Source organism: Lonchura striata, chromosome 5 (assembly GCF_046129695.1).
Source record: "Lonchura striata isolate bLonStr1 chromosome 5, bLonStr1.mat, whole genome shotgun sequence".
Taxonomy (NCBI): domain Eukaryota; kingdom Metazoa; phylum Chordata; class Aves; order Passeriformes; family Estrildidae; genus Lonchura; species Lonchura striata.
The window spans coordinates 42,139,321-42,157,770 of NC_134607.1; the positions used below are offsets into that span (position 1 = coordinate 42,139,321).

The window sequence follows — 18,450 nt, forward strand, 5'->3', positions numbered from 1 at the left end:
TTTTCAGTATATATTGTCTTTAGAAGGGAAATGTTAGTAATTAAACTCTCTTTGCTAAAAATAAAGTGTTAAAGATGTTTAATAGTGATAATTGAAATTTAGTTAGTTAAATATGAAGTGTTTGACAGGAATGAAGTCTAGTAACCGATTGTATTAAATCTGTGAAGATACAAAGTCCTGAGACAAATATTTTACTTTTTTGTCCTAGATACTGCTTTTGCAAAAAATAAGGATGATGGAAAATGGTACTACTTTGATGACAGTAGTGTGTCTACTGCAAGTGAGGACCAGATAGTGGCAAGTATCTTTTATGTTTCCAAATTTGGGACTGTTGATGTTTTCATGTCAGGGCAGGAAAAATGAAGAGTAAACCATGAAACCTGTGTTAAATTTGTAGGCAGAAGTTTGTGTTCTTTCAAAGGACGGTACAAACAAAAAATGTTTTGCTACAACATGCAGTCTGGATTTCTTTGTAATTTTACCTTGTATACTTGGAAGCAAAGAAAAAGAGTTAGTAACCTGGATTTAAAGGTTTTGTTTGAAGCCTTATGAACTTAATGTACTGCCCTTTTTTACAGTCCAAAGCAGCGTATGTGCTCTTCTACCAGAGACAGGACACAATCAGTGGAACTGGCTTTTTCCCACTTGACCGGGAAACGAAACAAGGTGCTACAGCTGCCACAGGCATCCCACTAGAAAGTGATGAAGACAGCAATGAAAATGATAATGATATAGAAAATGAAAATTGTATGCACACTAACTGATGGGAAGAACTAGAAGCCATAAAAGAGACTCTCTTCCTGGGGATACAGATTGAGAGTGAAAATGCCCACCAAATTAAGAATAAAAATCTGAGATGGGGAGTTTCAGATAAGAGAATGTAAATCTTTTATTACAGTTTAACATGTGCAGTACTTGAAGTGAAACAATAAAAATTTAAACAGAAATTCTCTAATGCATTTACAGTCTCATATTCACAAGATATATATAGGAAATCACAAATAAACCCCTTTTAAGTTTTCTGCTGCTGTTCTGATGGATTATGTTTTCTTTTGTTTTGGATGTGAATTAATAACTAAAATATTAAATCTGTGGACTTTTGACATTTACTTTCTTAGTACTGCAAGAATACTACTGCCAAGTCTAGTTTCTGGATGAATATATACATGTTCCTTAGGCTGCCAACAGACTACAAGTAAAAATGTTATAAATACCTAAAGTAGTTTTCTTGAAACAAGTTTTTGTTTCTCCCTATTTTTCTTTTTTTTTTTTTTTTACATTTGGCCACAATAGAAGAAATAGCTTGAAAAAGGTGTTTTAACCTTTTGTGACATAGTGGAACATCCAGCATATTACATTTATCTTCTGCTGTGGAACAGGTTCTGGGTTTCATGCTGCATTAACAAAAAGGGTTTTCAATTAAATGTAAGTATCCATTGTTGCTTGTTGAAATCTACTCTGCAGACATAATTCCTGTTATCTTGCTTCTAAGACATGCATAATTTTTTATCTGGTAACAGTCCAAAATTTAAATTGTGCTATAAGTTCTCTCTCCCCAGTTTTTGTAGTTTGACAGCTTGCAAACTACTCTGTATTAAGGTCAGAGTTAATAGTATTCTGTATCCATAGTAATGACTGTGTATCAGGCTTAGTTGAGAATTTTTTCAATATGACCTGCCTTTAAATTGTTAATTAACAAAATCACTTTAAAGGTAGGCCTGTTAATTTTCTTTGTGTGTTCCGGATGGAATTCACCATAGCCTTACAGTGTATCTGAAAAGGTAACTCATAAGAGAATTGGCATTTGCATGTTCAAGTCAGAACCTGTACAGTATATAAGGCATACAAACTCCAAGTTGGATTTCAGTTAACTGTGTTCAGGGGTCCAGGATGCCAAAATAAGTGTGACAGTTTGAAATATTTTTTGATTTGCTGCTTTCCCATTGATCTAGTTGGAAGAATGTATTGTTGATTTGCATACAATACTGCCTTTGAGAGGGATTCTTAAATGTGGGGGCACATGTCACATATCTACTACCTGGAGAATTGCTTTGTGTCCCACTGTTTAAAATTTAAAAAAAAAGCAAAAAGTATGATGTTCTTCACTTGAACTAATCAAATACAATAGGTTATAAATTGTGTATTGTAAATAAAAGTTCACTCTGTGAGTGCACATTTTGGTAAATTATTTATTTATGTTAGCATTAAAAAGTTTAAAAAAATTGCATTTGACCAGGATATAAATGAGATATGTTGGACATGGCTTTGCTTTATACCTTGATATTAAACTGGTGTTTCATCCTGGTATTTTAAAGCTGCTTTGAGGTTTTTTTTTTTTTAATGTAAACTAACCTCCTGCATGACAGAGGTTAAAATTTTGTCTGCACTTGAGTTCACTTGGGTTTACATTTGAAATGCGCATGTTTATTTATACAGATTTCAATAAAGCTATTCAAAGCCTTATTTAGTGTTGTGTTTTGTTACAAATTCTTTTCCCACGGTGTTTGTGTCATGGGTCTTCTTTGTCTGAGACTTATATTCCGAGTTACAAACTGGTTATGTAATTACCAACATAGAACAAGATTATTAGTATTTCAAGTAGATAGTATATATAAAAAGGTCTCTCTCTTGTCGTTGGCCCTAAAACATTTATAAGACTGTAAAAACAATAATGTCATAAGTGAAAGTGATACTGTAACAATAATCAAATGCAAATATCCTAATTGTGAGATGTCTGGGAAATGAGGGAATATATTTAAGATTAGATAAATGTATGGGATTGGCGGGCATGGAAGTGATACAAGCTTTTGGAAGTCATCCTAGAGAAGCGATCAACTCTTTGAATAACACATACAAAGAGCCCCCCTATATTCATGCTCCCATTTTTTCCATATCTTGTTAGCCTAAAACTTGTTTGGAAAAAACACACAGCAAAGAATCTGATTTGACTTAGCAAAGTACTTTAGGAGTTTGTAGATTAGAGGTTTAGTATCTGATAACTCAGTGTCCTAATGTACTTCATTCTCCCTTTGAAAATGCAAATAAACACACACATATGGAATGTTATCTTTGAAGGAATGTACTTACCTACTAATAACTGGATTAACTAGCTAGAATTTAAAAGGGTATTGATCAAAGTAACATTTAATTAGGAAAGAAAGTACATAGATGGATTCTTTTTTTGTTGTTATTGTTAATCTGGCTTCCAAGATTACAACCACACAGTTTGTATAATCAGCTTCCCAATCAGAGATAAAAGCAGTAATATCTCTATTTGAGTCTCAAAGGTTTCTGGGAATTCAGTCATTTTATAAAACATATTCATGTATAAGATATAGTTCTTCCAGTGTGGACAGACTGTAAAGTACAGAATGTATATTATTTACAGTATTTATCAAAAGTTATTCTCAGCTCATTTATATGAAGAAGAGGATCCTAACAGCTGTTAAGAATCATGTCAGATAAAAATCTAGCATTTTTTTTTCATCAAAAACTTTGCTGTCAGTAAGTCAGCATAAGCTCTAAAATTACACGATTCAGTTAACTTTGTTGATGTGATGGTCACAGAAACAGAATAGGAAGCAGAAGACAGCTTGCAATTCCCACTTACTCCGTGGATTTTGTGACAGCAGAATGTCTTTTAAAGCCAGGCTGGGAGGGAAGGAGAGGTAAAGAAACACTGCCCAGGACCTCTTCTTTTAGTTGGATTCAGACTGTATTCTGGATGTTTTGGTGCAGATAGCTCCATGCTTCATCCACCTAAATTAAAGTCCCACCTGCTTTCCTGGCACACTGAGGTGAAGTTTACAGCTTACTTTAGAGCTGATGAGATGTGAGAACTGTCAGATCTTGCACAGTTAGATGATGTGGAACCATCTGCAGCATCTGCAGCTACTTGCCAATGGGAAGGCCGCAGCCCCTTCTAGGTTTCCCAGGAAGGTAGCCCTGTGTTATGGAGTGTAGTGTATTTTTTCAAGAGATTTGAAATCTTAGCGGGAAATCAGTATGGCAGGCAAAGAAATTAATTGGCAAGCCCAATTTTTCTTTACAAATTATGCTGCTTTCTTTATGTCAGAGTTGTAGTTGCAGGGTATGGTTTTTCATTGTTTCCAAGTACTAGTTATTTTGACAAAGAAAATCACCATAAATGTAGTGAAACAATTGGAAAACTATCTGATAGAATAAGCATATTCTTAGTCTGCAGGCAAATTGCTTTCTTCAGATTTTTTTAGTTCTCTTTCCCTGGGGGGTAAACATTGTGAAAACAGTTCCAGTTCTCTAGTTCTAAGATTGCATGCTTTACTGGCATCATGTTCTCCTGAGGCAAGCAGAGAGACCTGTCGTACTGAAATTACATCTTGGAATAACATGGAAAACCAGAATAGTCTAAATGTGACAAATTTATTTAGGGAATGAACTGAGGTGCTATATGCCAGGTAGTATTAACAGTAATCCTGGGCCAAATTATGCAACAGCTAATACAGGACTCTCTATAAATTGGTCTATATGCTTTAATAAAAGGTAAATTTTGTTATTTGTCAGGGCAGTAACTGAAAAAAACAGTTGATAATACAGATGCACCTAAATTATTACAGTACTTGGCACTTAATTGTCACTTCAAGTATCACAATACTCATCAAAACATGAATGGTACACAGTATCATACAACACAAAGTTTAAGAAATGACCAACAACCTCAAACTAATTTCCATTAGGAAGTCATTGTGGAATAGAGATGTGGAAGAGTTGGTGGCACTTGGTTTTAAATGTATGTTTTTATTCAGTGTGCAAAATATCCTATCTACAGAATGTGGAAAGTAGTAAATTGTTGCCCTAATTCTTAAGATTTTCTAAAGCCTTCTGAGTTTACATCTTGTAGAGAACTTTCTCATACAACTTTCTGTAAACAACCTATTGTTTTACATTCCTTCATAGAGGTAGAGAAATTTGATATACTAGTAGTTTGTCTAGTGTCATTGGAGAGGTGGCACATTGACCCTCCAATCCACTGTCACCTTTAGAAAAGTATAAATACTAGAGTCAGAAAATAAACTTCCTCTTTTTCACCTTTGCAATAGCAGCAGCTCACATTGTGCTTTCAGGTGTCCTATAGTGACAGTAAATGCACCTATATCCTCTGTAGCCCCAGTGGACAAGCAATTCAGTGGCACAAGAACTAATCCTTAAACAGAAATGAGAAATTGGCTTAATCTTTCCAGGTGTCCAGTAAGGAGCCTGTGAAAACACACTATTTGAGTTCCTACCTTTTCAAAGTTGAGATTGTAAACTGGGACTCATTATAGAAAAAAAGTTACAATCCCAGAGTAAATTTGCCCTAACAGATGGGGAGAAGAAGAGTGACTTTCTCAGGAAGACTATTCCTAAGTGCCTCAATTTGCATGCGACACCTTATGAGGGGGGACTTAACTCTATGTAGGGAGTGTTAGAGTGTAGGGAAACATCCAAAGAACTAGTGGTTCAAAACTGGAACAGGACAATCTGAAAACGGAGGTAAGTGTGGGAGTCTTTTATGCAATTTTTTTTAAAGAGGACAAGGAAAATACTGGCAGAACAACCAGCAGAGGTAAGTGGTAGGTTGTTCTATTAAGTCTGGGCCAGATGCCTTCCCTGGCCTACAGAGAGAGGCAGCTGAGAGGTGCAAGGGGCCTTCCCCTTCTGGGGCAGAAGCTTAGTCTGAGTCATCTGAGCCACCTGCTCCAGCTTTGAGATCTTTGAATCCATAAACATCCTGTTCTTTTCAGAGGAATGTTCCTCCCTCTTTAGGCCTAACTGTACCCATTAAAAATCACTTGGAGGTTTTGAGTGGAGGCCTGAATACTAATGTATGTGCTCCGAGCTCACCATGGTTTGAGGGAAGGCCTTTACTCACTAGTGTTATAATTCATCAATAGGGGAATAAAACCCATGCTCTTGTTCAGCATAGCAATTGGTATGACTGCTAGACTGTCCTGGCTCCAGCCAAGGACGTGAGGGATGAAGCCTGGAGCCATGTGTGCATGGCCAGTCATTGTGCTGTTCCACATTATCTTAGATCATCGCCAAGGGGTAGGAAAAAGGCTCTTGCTTCCTGGGCCAGGCCAGGCATTCTTTTTTTCCTGGGAAAAGTGGGGTAACAATTGTCCTCACCAGAGGATTTTTTTTTCCTTTGTTTTCCATTGTTTTGGGCTTGGGAGAAAACAGGGCGCAAGGAGGGGCAGAGGGACATTTTTTTTCTTTGTAGTGGAGCTGTGCAGCACCAGGTTGGGTTGCTCAGTTATACATTTTTTGTATGTAAATCACCATCCTTTTTGTATACTTTTGTTATTAATAGTGTTGTTGATATTGTTCATATTCTTACCTCATTGCTGTTTCCAGTAAGTTTTTATTAGCTCAGGATCTCTCTCTTTTTTCTCTATTACTAGAGGGGTGAGGAAGGGGAGCACCAGTGTGGGGCTTAATTTCCAGCTGGGCTTAAACCATGAAAAAGACCTTTGATTTATTGTCATTTCCTCCAAGTAATATTTTCCCCCCATTACAGCCTATACCAAAACATACATCTCCCTTTTCCTTCTTTCTTTTCCATTCTGGAAGAGCATCCTTGCCTCTCCAGAACAATAATCTGTTAAAACACAATGACCCATTCAGACATGCCCCTGTTGAAAAAATGAGTAATTCCTTAAAAATGAAAATTAAAACCTACATATCATGCAATTGGTAAGAGGTCTGCAAACAACTCTGGAAGCATAAAGGCATTTTCCAGAACACAATGAATGCTGCCTGGAAAGACTTCAGATGAGCTATGTTGTTTACAACATCTATCAATGTTCTAAAATATATATTATGCTTTGGGTGTTGTGTAAATGTGTCTTTTGCCTGAGGAGAAAGTCTGCAACACAGGAGACAGTAATTACTGACTCTGTATCATCTATACCTATTAAAAGCAAATACAAATAACATATTGATTTTTGGTACAGGAAATAATGCCTTATCAGATGTCTTCAGAAAAATTTAACCTTAGCTATTTATATAATATTTTTGAGATAAGGTAGCAGAGATTAAAAGATAAATCAAAGAAAGTTGTAGTATTACTTAATATGGGAAGTATTAGGTTACCCTCTATGTAATCTTTGAAATTCTGTTTAGTTAATGTCACAGTCAGTCAGAAAGTGTAATTTAGGAAGCTCATTTTTATGATGCACATTGTTTCTGTAATATCAGAGAGGAAGAAATAGTGCAGAACTATGAATGTATGTAAAAACTATGAATCACACTAAGACAAGCCAAGAGTATGGAAAAGCCTATACTGCATGAATAGAAAAGATTAATGTAATGAGAAAGTAGCTGTAGGATACTACTAAGGAGGTGATAAAGGATTTCAAAAAGGAGCAGTGTCCTATGGTTAAAAAAAGCAACTACTGCAAAAGTCATGAACAGGCAACCAGAAATTAAAATTTTTGATAGTGGTAGTTTGTCTTGCACAGACACAATGAAAAAGAAATTTGGTTTCTAGCAAAGGATTTAACTTTTTAGTCAAAGATAATAGTAAACCAGTAGAAAGGAAACATTCTAGAGGTGACTCCAGCACATTATAAGGATCAGGAATTTAGTTCCTAATCATTTTTAAGAACTAGTTTACAAAGGAAGATTTGAAATGCCCTGAAGGGGAAAGAAAAAAAGAATCACAGAATCAATTAGATTGGAAATAACCTCTAATTGAACAGCACATATTAACAGCACCATGTCTAATCACCTTTTCTGTGAAGAAATTCCTCCTGATGTCCAACCCAAACCTCCCCTAGTACAGCTTATGTCATGTCATCCTGTCACAAGCTGCCTGGGAGAACGGGCTGACCCCCACCTGGCTAAAACCACCTTTCTTGTAGTTGTAGAGAGTGAGTGACCCCTGAGCCTCCTCCAGACTAAAGAACCCTGAGCTGCTCATCACAGGACAATGAAGTGTCAATTTCTTTGAAACTCTACTGTTGGTAAGGCTGGTTCTGGCCTTCTGTGATCTTGCCTTCAAGGCCACCTGACATTTGTATCACCCATGACAAAGCGTGGCCTCGTGAGTCACAAGTAGAGCCATTTGGTAAAGAATCTATCAATAGTTAGTACATGTGAACTTGTAATTTTATAATTCAGTTGTTTATCAAATGTTCTTAGATCATGGCATCGTTTAGTTAGTTATGACTGAAGTAAGGAAGCAAGGTCCTTAGAAATAAACAACCATAGGAATCTACTGATGATCATGCTGTCAAAAGGAAATAAGGTTTCAGACTGGCTGAACAAGTTTTACATCCCACTTAATGATCTGTTCAGTAGATCCAGGGCTTGGCTCTCAGGTGGAACGGTGAGTATTCAGACCTGGAATTTCCTATGCTCTAGCCAGCAGGTAGCCAAGAGCGCATCCATGCACTGGTGTGAGGAGATAGATTGTTAAGGTGATAAGGATGTTCAGTGTTGGGTTTTTCTATGTAAGTCAAGTAGCATCTCCACTTCTGTTTCTCTTTTTTCTACACTTGACAGAAAAAAAAATTATCATGAATGGGCTGCATTACACATCATGCATGGAAAAATCACAGATGAACAGATATTAATTCTGTTATTTGTGTAAGGGAATGAAAGACAAATTAAGTTTAAAGCACAGAGTAATGTTTGTTTCCCAGGCCAGCCACATACTTCCTGTGTGAGCTGAGAAGTATGAAGGGCATGGGAGGTGTTGATAAAATTTTGTGATGATCATGTCTCTATTGGTCTGTTGTTACATTGCCAGCTCTAACACAGCAATAAATTAATTCAAACATCGGACATCAGTTCTTTCTCACAAAAAGCTGTTACCAGGTTCAGCTGATTCAATTACCAGCACACAAAAGGCCAATATAAAACAAAACAAACAAAAAAACCCACCCCAACAACAACAACAAAACCCCACTGCTTTGAGAATCTGTTTGGACAAGATTCAAGCAGGAAAAACTGGCAAAACAGCTTTGCTGTCTGGTTACATGTGAGTTTTGGAAGCATCTAAGCCTCTGGTCTAGAGATTTGTGTGTAGGCCCTGGAGTTCTGCACTCAACGGGAAATCACTGCCTACCTAACACACATCATAGGTCTGACATTTTGGGCATTGCTGCTTAACACTGTTGTGAATGACCTTAAACAAAATGTGACATAATTACCAATACTTTGCTAATGGCAAAGAGGATGATCCACCAGTAGAGAACAGATGGGATTGCTTTTTTAGTTGACCAAATAAGCATACAAACAAAATGGGTACAAACATGTAAACATATGCTCACTCCTATGCAAAAAGAAACACAGCCTAAATTAATGAGTTCTCATTGAAAAAGGTACTTTTTGGTCTGCTGGTACATCTAACTTCCTTGCACAGCCACATCCTAAAGGAACAAGGACTTAATTTCTATTCCATAAAACCCCCGCAAAGAATACCATATACTAGGGGGAAATTTATTACTTCTTTTAACCCATTTGTGTCACAACAAGTACTCTCTTGGCCCACTTCTTTTGCAATTTAAGGAGCTACTGAAGTGTTCAATAGTAAAGGGCTTCTTTGTGCCTATACAGACCAATACAATGCATGGTTTTTATAAAAGGCTACATGACATATTTTGTATTAATCCATCTCTCACTGTCTTTTAATTTAAAATTTAACTTTGTCTTGATATCAGTATCTATGTTCAATCTGAGGCAAAATTTTCTCCATTATGGTTCCTAACTCTGCAGTACAAAAAAATCACCAGAGATGTCTGCAAACACCTTCACTTTTCCACACAATTGGTTTTTCATCTCCTGAAATTAGTTTGTTTATGTCACTCCTTACATATTCATATCACTTACAGAATTATACAGGAGGGTAGGTAACGTGAAATCACAGGAAAATCACAACTCTTCCCATAACAATGAAACCAATTAATTACCACAGTGAATGAAATCTGATAGTTTTGCCTCTGTACAGCATGATGACAGAACCCTGTTCTCATACACAAAGCCTGCACCTGCATACATGTACCAGGATGGGCTATAATTAGGACTAAACACCTGAAATTAATACAGCCGAATGCTATCCCATATTTAATCAAATTAAAAGGACTGATGCACATTATTTGGAATGAACATGAGGTAACTTAATGAGTCACAATAGGTCTCATGAGCATTTTTGTTGGTAATTAGGGCCATAAAGCTAAAGGGAATTATTTCAATCACCCACTGCCCATCACAAAATAACATATAATTTAATAACAAAGAAAACCACAACAATAATTGCAGTGAAATACAAAGTTAGCTTAAAAGCTGAGAGATGCACCTGAGATGCAGGCACATGTACTATTCCCAATTAAGTCAGCATAACAGCTAACTAGCATTCTTAACTTGCTGGTCAAAAATGTGCCCTCAAAGATGTGCAAATATGCTGTGCCACCTGCTGAATCAAAAGTGACTTGAATTGTAACCAGGGTATTTAAGTGTACAAAAAACTGGCAACACTTCTGCTGAGGGTTAGGACTACATGCAATAGAATCTATTGCAATGAAATGTAACTGCAGAAGCCACATTCACAATCAAATCAGTGTCACTTAAAAGGATCCTGGCTAGTTTGAACAGTTTAGCTTTACTGCACTGGTTTAGATTAACTGATAAATTTCTGCATTTACAAAAGGCATACATCAAAACAGTGAGAAAGATGGCCTTGTTGCTTAAGAGACATGTATGAGATTCAGGCACATGTTCCCATTTCTTGTTTTCAGCAGATCCAGAAGAGTTTTCAATTCTACAACTATAAGAATTCTACAAACTGTAAAATTAATTTCCAAACTCATGAACAATCTGGCAGTATTTGGCTGGCAATGCTGAGCAGACTGAGTCTAAGCTGGTAGTTGAAAAGATATGTATGATCAACCTAAGTGATATCAAGTGTGCAAGCAGGCAGACAAGTAGATTCAAGGAATATCAATGTGTCCATGGCTTACTACTTACAGTAAATCTGTGGAAAAATCTGAACAACAAAAAGGAAGTAGATCATTAACACTTACCTAAGAAATACATGTGCATAGTCATTCATTCATTCATTCTCCTAGCTAATCACCCATGTTTCTTATTAAGGTATTGGGACTGGTCTGTGACTTGCATCAAGCCTGAAGCCCAGAACAGATGCACTAAGATGGGAAAATCCTTAGGAAAATGCTTATTGGTTAAGCATGTAAATCGTACTACTGAAGGCAACAGTCTTGTTCTTTTGTTGCTGGTTTTGTTTTAAGTAAGCATAGAAAAATCAAAGCTTTTGAGAATAAACAGACCAATGCACTTTGAATGTATAACAATGTTATAGAATCATGTTTGCTTTTAGTGGACACAGGGGTAAAATCCTAATTCCTTGTCTGAAGGCACATAAAGCTTGACTATTTAATTCAATTGCAGCAGCATTACACATAGTTTTAAAAACTCACACCCATTTATCCAGTTCTGCCAAACTAACAGCCAGTATATTGAAAACAATATAAAAATAAAGATCTTAAAATAACAAATTACTTAGAAAATAAGCCTGCAGTCTTTGCTTTGCAAAGCACCTCTAAAGATTTATATATACGAGTACATACATATATATACATATATGCTGTGCCAGTGGGAGCCTATTTACTATATCATTTGCAATGGTTCTCACAGTAAATGAACTCAACATACAAGTAGGGATGCTCAAATTTATAAAGTTTTAATTTTTCATTACAAGACAAAACCCCCAAAATATTAGAACATTGTCTGAGTAAGACTGAAGACTTTCAGAAAGTCTGAAGAAAAGATGTTACTTAAATTTTTTTAAATCGTATGGCAGTTAAAATTTGTCCTTCATTTGGCTTCCTCTTAATTTTTCTTTCAAGACTCCCAGGTTGGAAAACTACAGCATGTCAAAACTCACAGATATTTTCCAACTCCCTCGGTTTATAGGTGGAGAACACAACTGTGTTGCATAACATGTAGGCAGCCAGCACAGTACAGTATTTGCGGTACAAAGAATATGGAAATATTATTATTGCAGAGACCAAAATCTTTGTGAAATGGTGTAATGGTGTACGATGAATGGTGTCCTCCAGAAGGAAGCTCCCAGGCAACCATCAGCCCTAAGCTCCTCTGCATTACTACGAGTAACAAATACTGAAGAGCATGTGCTAGTTGCTCAGGAGCCAGCTTTAGAAATGGGTTAAAAATTGCTGGTATGGAATTCTGAGGGACATTGCTGGAAGGTACCTGGGACCCAACCATTCCACATGCCCTTGTTTTTTCCCTGCCTGTATTTATCTTAAAGCTCCTCATTGAAGGATTCACCCTCGCTTCGTTAGAGGAGACCACGGAGCTCACGGGCCGAGGAGGGCACAAAGCTTCGCTGAAGAACCACGGAATAACGAGCAAGAGGAAGGGACCACTTTGGGTCATCTCGTCCAGCCTCCGTGCTCAAGCACAGTCACCCCAGAGCACACTGCATAGAATTGTGTGCGGACGGCTCTTGAATCTCCAGCGAGGGAGACTCTGCAAACTCTCCGAGCAGCCTGTTTCAGTGCACAATCACTCGCATTGAAAAGAAACCAAGAACTTCAGGATTCAAAAGAAAAGCAGTATGCCTCGCTTTTTGCTTTTTTCAATCAAAACTGAGAGCCGGACGTGGCCAGGGAGGACCGACCCCTATGGCCCCGCAGCTGCTCGGCGGGGCTGGCGGCTGCTGAAGCCCAAACAGCTTCGCCACCTTGCTCCTCAGCCACCCTTCGCGAACGCCGCAGTTTGTCTCCTCCCCACGGCAGCTGCCCCCCGCCTCGGCCCAGGTCCCAGCGCCTCTCCGGCTGCTTCACGCAGACCCAGCGGCACTGCGGGGAAGGGGCCCCGGGGAAAGACCCTGCTCCCCGGGCCGCGCCCGGCGCGGCTGGGCAGGACGGGTCCGGGTCCGGGCACCGCCTCCCTCCCTGCCTCCCTGCCTCCCTGCCGGCGGCCGCCGCTCTCCCCGCCCCCGGCCGTGTGTGCGGAAGCTGCCGGCGCCCGGCATTGTGGGAGCGGGGGGAACGCGGCGCGGGGAGGGACGCGGCTGGGCCGGAGGGTTCCGGTGCGGGCGCAGACGTGTCGGCCGGGGCCGCGGAGCGACAGGCGCTGCCCCTGCCCGCTCGGAACAGCGCCCGGCCCGGGGCCGGCCCGGCGGCGCCATGGCCGGGACCAGCAGCCCCGAAGCCGTCAAGAAGCTGCTGGAAAACATGCAGGGGGACCTGCGGGGCCTGAGCCTGGAGTGCCGGAAAAAATTCCCCCCCGTCAAAGAGGTGAGCGGCGCTGAGCCGAATCAAGCCGGGCCGTGCTGGGTTGAGCCGGGCGGCGGACGCCGTTCCGGAGGGGCCTCCCTGGCCCCGGGGCGGCCGGAGCGGAGCTGCCGGCGTGCCCGCGCTCCAGCGCCCAGCCCGCTGCCTTTCCCGGTGAGCTCCGACCTCCGCGGCCGCGGGCGATGCCCAGCCGTGGCTGTGCCGGGATGTGGCCGAGCCCAGCCGTGGCTGTGCCTGTGGCGTGTTCTGTGGCTGTTGTCGGTGCGCTGCCGAGGCGGGGGCCGCGGGCAGGGCTGTGCCCCTCGGGGAGCGGGGCTGCGGACAGACCGTCTGCTGACGGGCCGAGCGGGGCGGCCCCGCTTCGCCCGCGGCGCCCTGCGGGGAAAACACGGAGTTTGGCTTGGCTGTCTCGACACCATCGAGCCAGCCAAACTCGCCCGAGGCGGGCTCGGCCGCCGCAGCGAGCGGGGAGCCGAGGGGCCGGCTGCGGCCGGGGAGGGCCGTGCCGAGCCCCGCCGGCCCTGCGGCTCGGGTGGGAGCCCGGGGCTCTCCCCTCGGGTCTGTGCCTTGCCTCTCGCAAAGGCCGTGGTGCCCGGGCCAGCGTGCCTTATCCCTCACCATTGCGCACCCGTGACTGCCGGTCTGAGCTGTGCGGGTCGCTCGTCATCGCTGCCGCGTCGTTTTGTGGTTGTGTGGCTTTCCAAGTGTGGGGAGAACCGAGGAAGCTTGGGATACAAAAGTTTGGGTTACTTTAATAAACTCATTCCAGTAGGATTGTGTGTTTTATTTTTGAAACCTGAGTTTATGCTTAGTAGTCTGAGACCTCAGTAATCTCGGTGAGCAGGATTACTTTAATTGAAGTGGAATCTGAATTTTTTTTGTTAACTTAAAATATAATTTTTAACCATATGGTTTTCTGTTGTTTTTATTCAGTCAGTTTAACTTTTTCCCTATCAGCAGCTTGCTACTTGCAATTTTAAAAAGTTTTCTATGAAATAGTGAAAGATTAATTAAACGGTTAAGTCAGATTAAGATGCAGACCCAGAAGCACATAAGAAAGGCATTGCATGTGTTATGTGATGTAAGTTCCAATTAAGTGATAGCATATTTAATGTTGTACAAAGTATTATACACTTGAACAGCTGAATTGAAGCTAATGACTGTGCTTGTTTTGTAAGACATGAAGTGGCACACTGTAGCAGAGCATGTTGTGCGCTATTTTAGTTTGCAGAAGAATGCTGGCGTGTTTGCGAAATTTTGTGTGGTCACAGAAATAAAAGAGAAAGTTGTGATCAGTCCTGATGAATTGTGTGTGGTCACATGTAAATAAGAAAAAGCTGCGGTCAGTAGAACAGAAATTTCTGTGTGTTTGGAGGGAGATGGGAGTGCTGCTTGCACTCCCTTCTGTGTATTACTGTGTGCCTCTTGTTTAGTCTCTGAACAAGTTTCTCCACTGTGTTAATATTTATTTGCATTGAGATCTACCAAGGAGTTGGGCAGTGTCATTCATAAGCTAGTATTTTAGTAATGCTTCATTAGGTTTGCCATGGCTGAATATTATAGTAACTACTGCATGTATTTCATACTTGTTCAGCATGTTTATCATATTCTTGTGTAAGTTCAATCTTTGTGTTGTTTGCTTTAAATTGACAGAAGTTTGTTTAGCTTTCTTCATTAAAAGCACTTAACAAACTTTTTCACAATTGTTTGAGATTTGGATAGATTTATTGGAATAGTACTGGAAGATGTTTATAAAGAGGTGGGACTTTCTGCTGGGAGTTGTGTGCTCTTACAAAGTGTCTGAGGTGAAAGCAGTCTTACAGTAGGATGTGTGATACAGTTGCAGGAAACGATCTTACTTCCTCACTCTGGAAGCCCTTTTTTTGTTCTAGTTTTAAAGAAAATGGGTGTCCTTTTTTTTAGTCAAATCTCAGCTGTTTAAAGAGATATTTTAATTGCATGCTTTTGGTCTGATCGTGATTATATTTGGCTAGAATGATCAGACGAATGGCATATTTTTCTTACTGACTTGAAACAGCATCGGTTTTTTAAACCATGTTTAAATACTGGCTTTTAAGAACAAATTCATACTACTTACGAGCCCACTTTTTAACTTGCAGTGTAACTAAACTTTGCCACATGCATTGTAATTTATGAGTTTGTATTGCAAATGATGTGTATGCTTTCATGTCACTTAATGAGCTTACCATGCTGGGATAAACAATTGAAAAACTCCTAGTCCCAAATTAATAGTTACGAGATGTATATCATAGTTGTTAGATTTGATAGGTACTTTATAAAGGTAAACTGCTTCTCATAATCTTTCCAGTGTCTGACATAGTCAAATATTTTGCTCACAGTTGTTATCTTCAGCCACTTCTAAAATGAACTGTCTGTTCTGGTTTTGTTTGTTTTCTTTTTATAGTAATAATATTAAAATTCTACAAAGTGGATTTTGCTGATGGGTTTGCTGTGATAAAAGTAGTAATGTACTTCTCAGTTCTGCTTGTTGTTCAGATATTAACCAGAGTAAATTCTCTAACCAGTACTGTAAAGATTTAGACCAGTTGTATGATCAGAAAAATATAGCCCTTTTTGTTAAAAGGGTTTTAGTTTACACTCTTTAAACACCTTTCTAATGCATATGTTCTTACAAAATTATGCAGTATCTCTTAGGTTCAGAGACACCAAAACAATAGTCAATGATTCTTTGAACAGGCATGTATATGACACAGCTGAAGAAGTATAGTGGAGTTATTTTGGAGGAGGAGGGTGAGGGTGGGGTTTGGTTGCAGAAGAGAAGGGGACAACCAACCACAGGATCTAGATCTTATCCTCATTTAGGAAGTAGAAGTGAGTTCTTAATGAATCCTTATTGAAAATGGAACTTGAACTCCTTGATGTTTTGAGGACTTTAATTTCATTTTTTCTGTTACTCTGAGTCTATAAAGTTTTCTTAGTAGGTCATGTTTATGTGAAAATTGTGTAGTTGGAAGTCCAGTAACTTACGGCTGTAGAGTCTGAGGTTTTTGCTGACTTCAATAATCTATTAAGAAACATTGAAATTACTGAGTTACTCCCAGTGTTAAACTTGGGACACAAATATGGCAACTTCCTTCCCCTTAGTTAGAGCTTTTAGCTGAGAAATAACAGGATGTTGGTTCCAAAGTATCCATGTATTATCTGTGCTCTGTGTTAACAAATAATACCTGAGTAGGATTTTCCTAGGTTATGCCATTTAAGGCTTTAAAAATAGTAGCTGCTGAAATTATATTGCTGACAATGTTCGGGGTTTAAATAATGTAACAGACTTATTTTTTTAAGGGTGTGGAGAATACCAGTTACTATTACACTTGAAACCCATTTCTCTTTGTTGCTAGATGTTTTATATGTTTGATACTTTCTCAGATCTGCACTAACTACAGAAGTGTGCTAGGTATGAATGCTATACACTGACCAAGAAGTGATACGGTGATTGTCTCTCATATGCCACCCTGTTTATACTGACAGACATACAAATAATGATATTGCTAAAAAATATGTTTGTATTTTCATGATGTATTTCTGTTGCCCAATTAGAAAAGTAGATGCTAGCCATGGATGGGATAGAAACTCTCAGGAAAGTGTAAATAAAACCCTGTCTTTTGGAGCTTGAAATTACAGAGGACGAAACAGTCTTTGGTACAGGCATCAATCCTGTTGATGTCCCCTCAAATAATCTGGTTTCTCATAGAAAGCAATACTACTTGATCATTAACACATAATTTAAAATACAGTGGGCTCTGAGATTTGCTCTATACTAAAGAATATTGCAATGTCGCTTATGCTGTACTGAATTCCATGCTGCATACTTAGAGCTTTATAAACTGTTGTAACCTGCTAGTGACTGGAGTTTTGGTATTGTGTGCTGCATTTGTGGAAAGCTGGTAGTGTTCTTCTTAGTGAACTGGAGTAAGAATTTTCTCTTATCACAGAACTGAAAATGGTTTCATGTCCTAAATCAGTTACCAGCTGTTTTTTATTACAGAATGAAAATACTGCTCAGTAAACTGCATCTAATTTGGTTAGGTAATTCCACTGCATTAAAAAAATTTGAAATAAAAGGGAGAAATATTTCTAATTGGCAGAAATAATGGAGTTAAAATAATAAGATGGAGTTAAAATAAGTATACCCAGAAGTTTCTCACAGCCTGAATTCCAGTTGTTTACACTGATCTAATCAAGCAGTTGCAGCTTTCTAGTAGGCTTGTAGTCTCTGTGTTGTCTCAGTTTTATTCTTGACTTTTAAATAGCAGTTAAAGCAAAGGGAGTTTAAAAAAATACCACAAAAATTAACTCTTTTCCAGCTCCCTGCACAGTTTCAGGCGCATCCGTGTTGGTAGGAGAGGGGAAGGCAGAAGGCTGGTGGTGTTGGGGCAGACAGGGAACTACTGCATCATCCCTTGGCAGGATCAGCTTGGCCTGGGCCAGGGCATGCCCTTTTCTTGGCAGTTGTGTAATGGGTTGCAGGTGCCTGTATGTTTTAGGGTGTTTGTTGCTGTAATAGGGCTGGAAAAGAAGTGGTATTCAACTTGCCTCCACTGCAAGAGCATCACAGAATTAGCTTTGAGTATTTTGGTGAGTAGAAATGCTCTCTTGAGTCTCTTGGAAGAAAGCTTTTGGTAGCCTCACTGTGCTGTTTCTTTACCCAATCCTTGTTTGAAGGAGCAGCATTGCTTTTACTTAGCTACTAATTGAGTTGTGCATCTTTGGCACACAGACATCTTTTTGAAACTGTATTGTAATTTGCTGTATCTATCAAAAAGAATATAATCCAATTTTGCAACCTTATTTTTTCTTCTTTTATAAGCAACTCCACTTGCAGGCAAGTAGCCTTACAAAGCTCATAGGGTAAAAGTTTAAAAAGTAGGATTTTAGTGGCTTCTGGACAAACTTTAAATCATTTAATTACAGTGGTAGTGGTGTGGACTAGCCTGAGGCAAGAGGCCACGTGTTGTGTGAAGATGAGCATTATTCTGTATTTCTTCCTTTGGAGTCCAGTCTTGTTTGCATTGACTGACATACGTGACAGTTCAGTCCCCTGGGTCAAATCATTCTTGTTTGGGAATGATGTACCAAACACATTTTAAAGCTAATGCCAAAAATT

General features: G+C 39.5%; 2 protein-coding genes across 6 annotated transcripts in view; both read left to right on the forward strand.

Moving 5' to 3' along the window:
- USP15 (ubiquitin specific peptidase 15) overlaps window positions 1-2,463 on the forward strand; it is a 61,489-nt gene extending 59,026 nt beyond the window's left edge. For both annotated transcript variants that reach the window (XM_021547421.3, XM_077783489.1), the window contains 2 exons: window positions 209-297; window positions 579-2,463. In XM_021547421.3, coding sequence (XP_021403096.1) covers window positions 209-297; window positions 579-764 — 275 coding nt within the window. In that variant the 3' untranslated portion in view covers window positions 765-2,463. The remainder of the gene's footprint in view (window positions 1-208; window positions 298-578) is intronic.
- Window positions 2,464-13,082: 10,619 nt separating this feature from the next.
- The window catches only part of MON2 (MON2 regulator of endosome-to-Golgi trafficking), a 64,706-nt gene continuing 59,338 nt past the window's right edge, over window positions 13,083-18,450 (forward strand). For 2 of the 4 annotated variants that reach the window (XM_021547424.3, XM_077783491.1), the window contains exon 1: window positions 13,083-13,307. In XM_021547424.3, coding sequence (XP_021403099.1) covers window positions 13,197-13,307 — 111 coding nt within the window. In that variant the 5' untranslated portion in view covers window positions 13,083-13,196. The remainder of the gene's footprint in view (window positions 13,308-18,450) is intronic. The other 2 variants (XM_021547426.3, XM_021547429.3) reach the window with 1 other exon arrangement.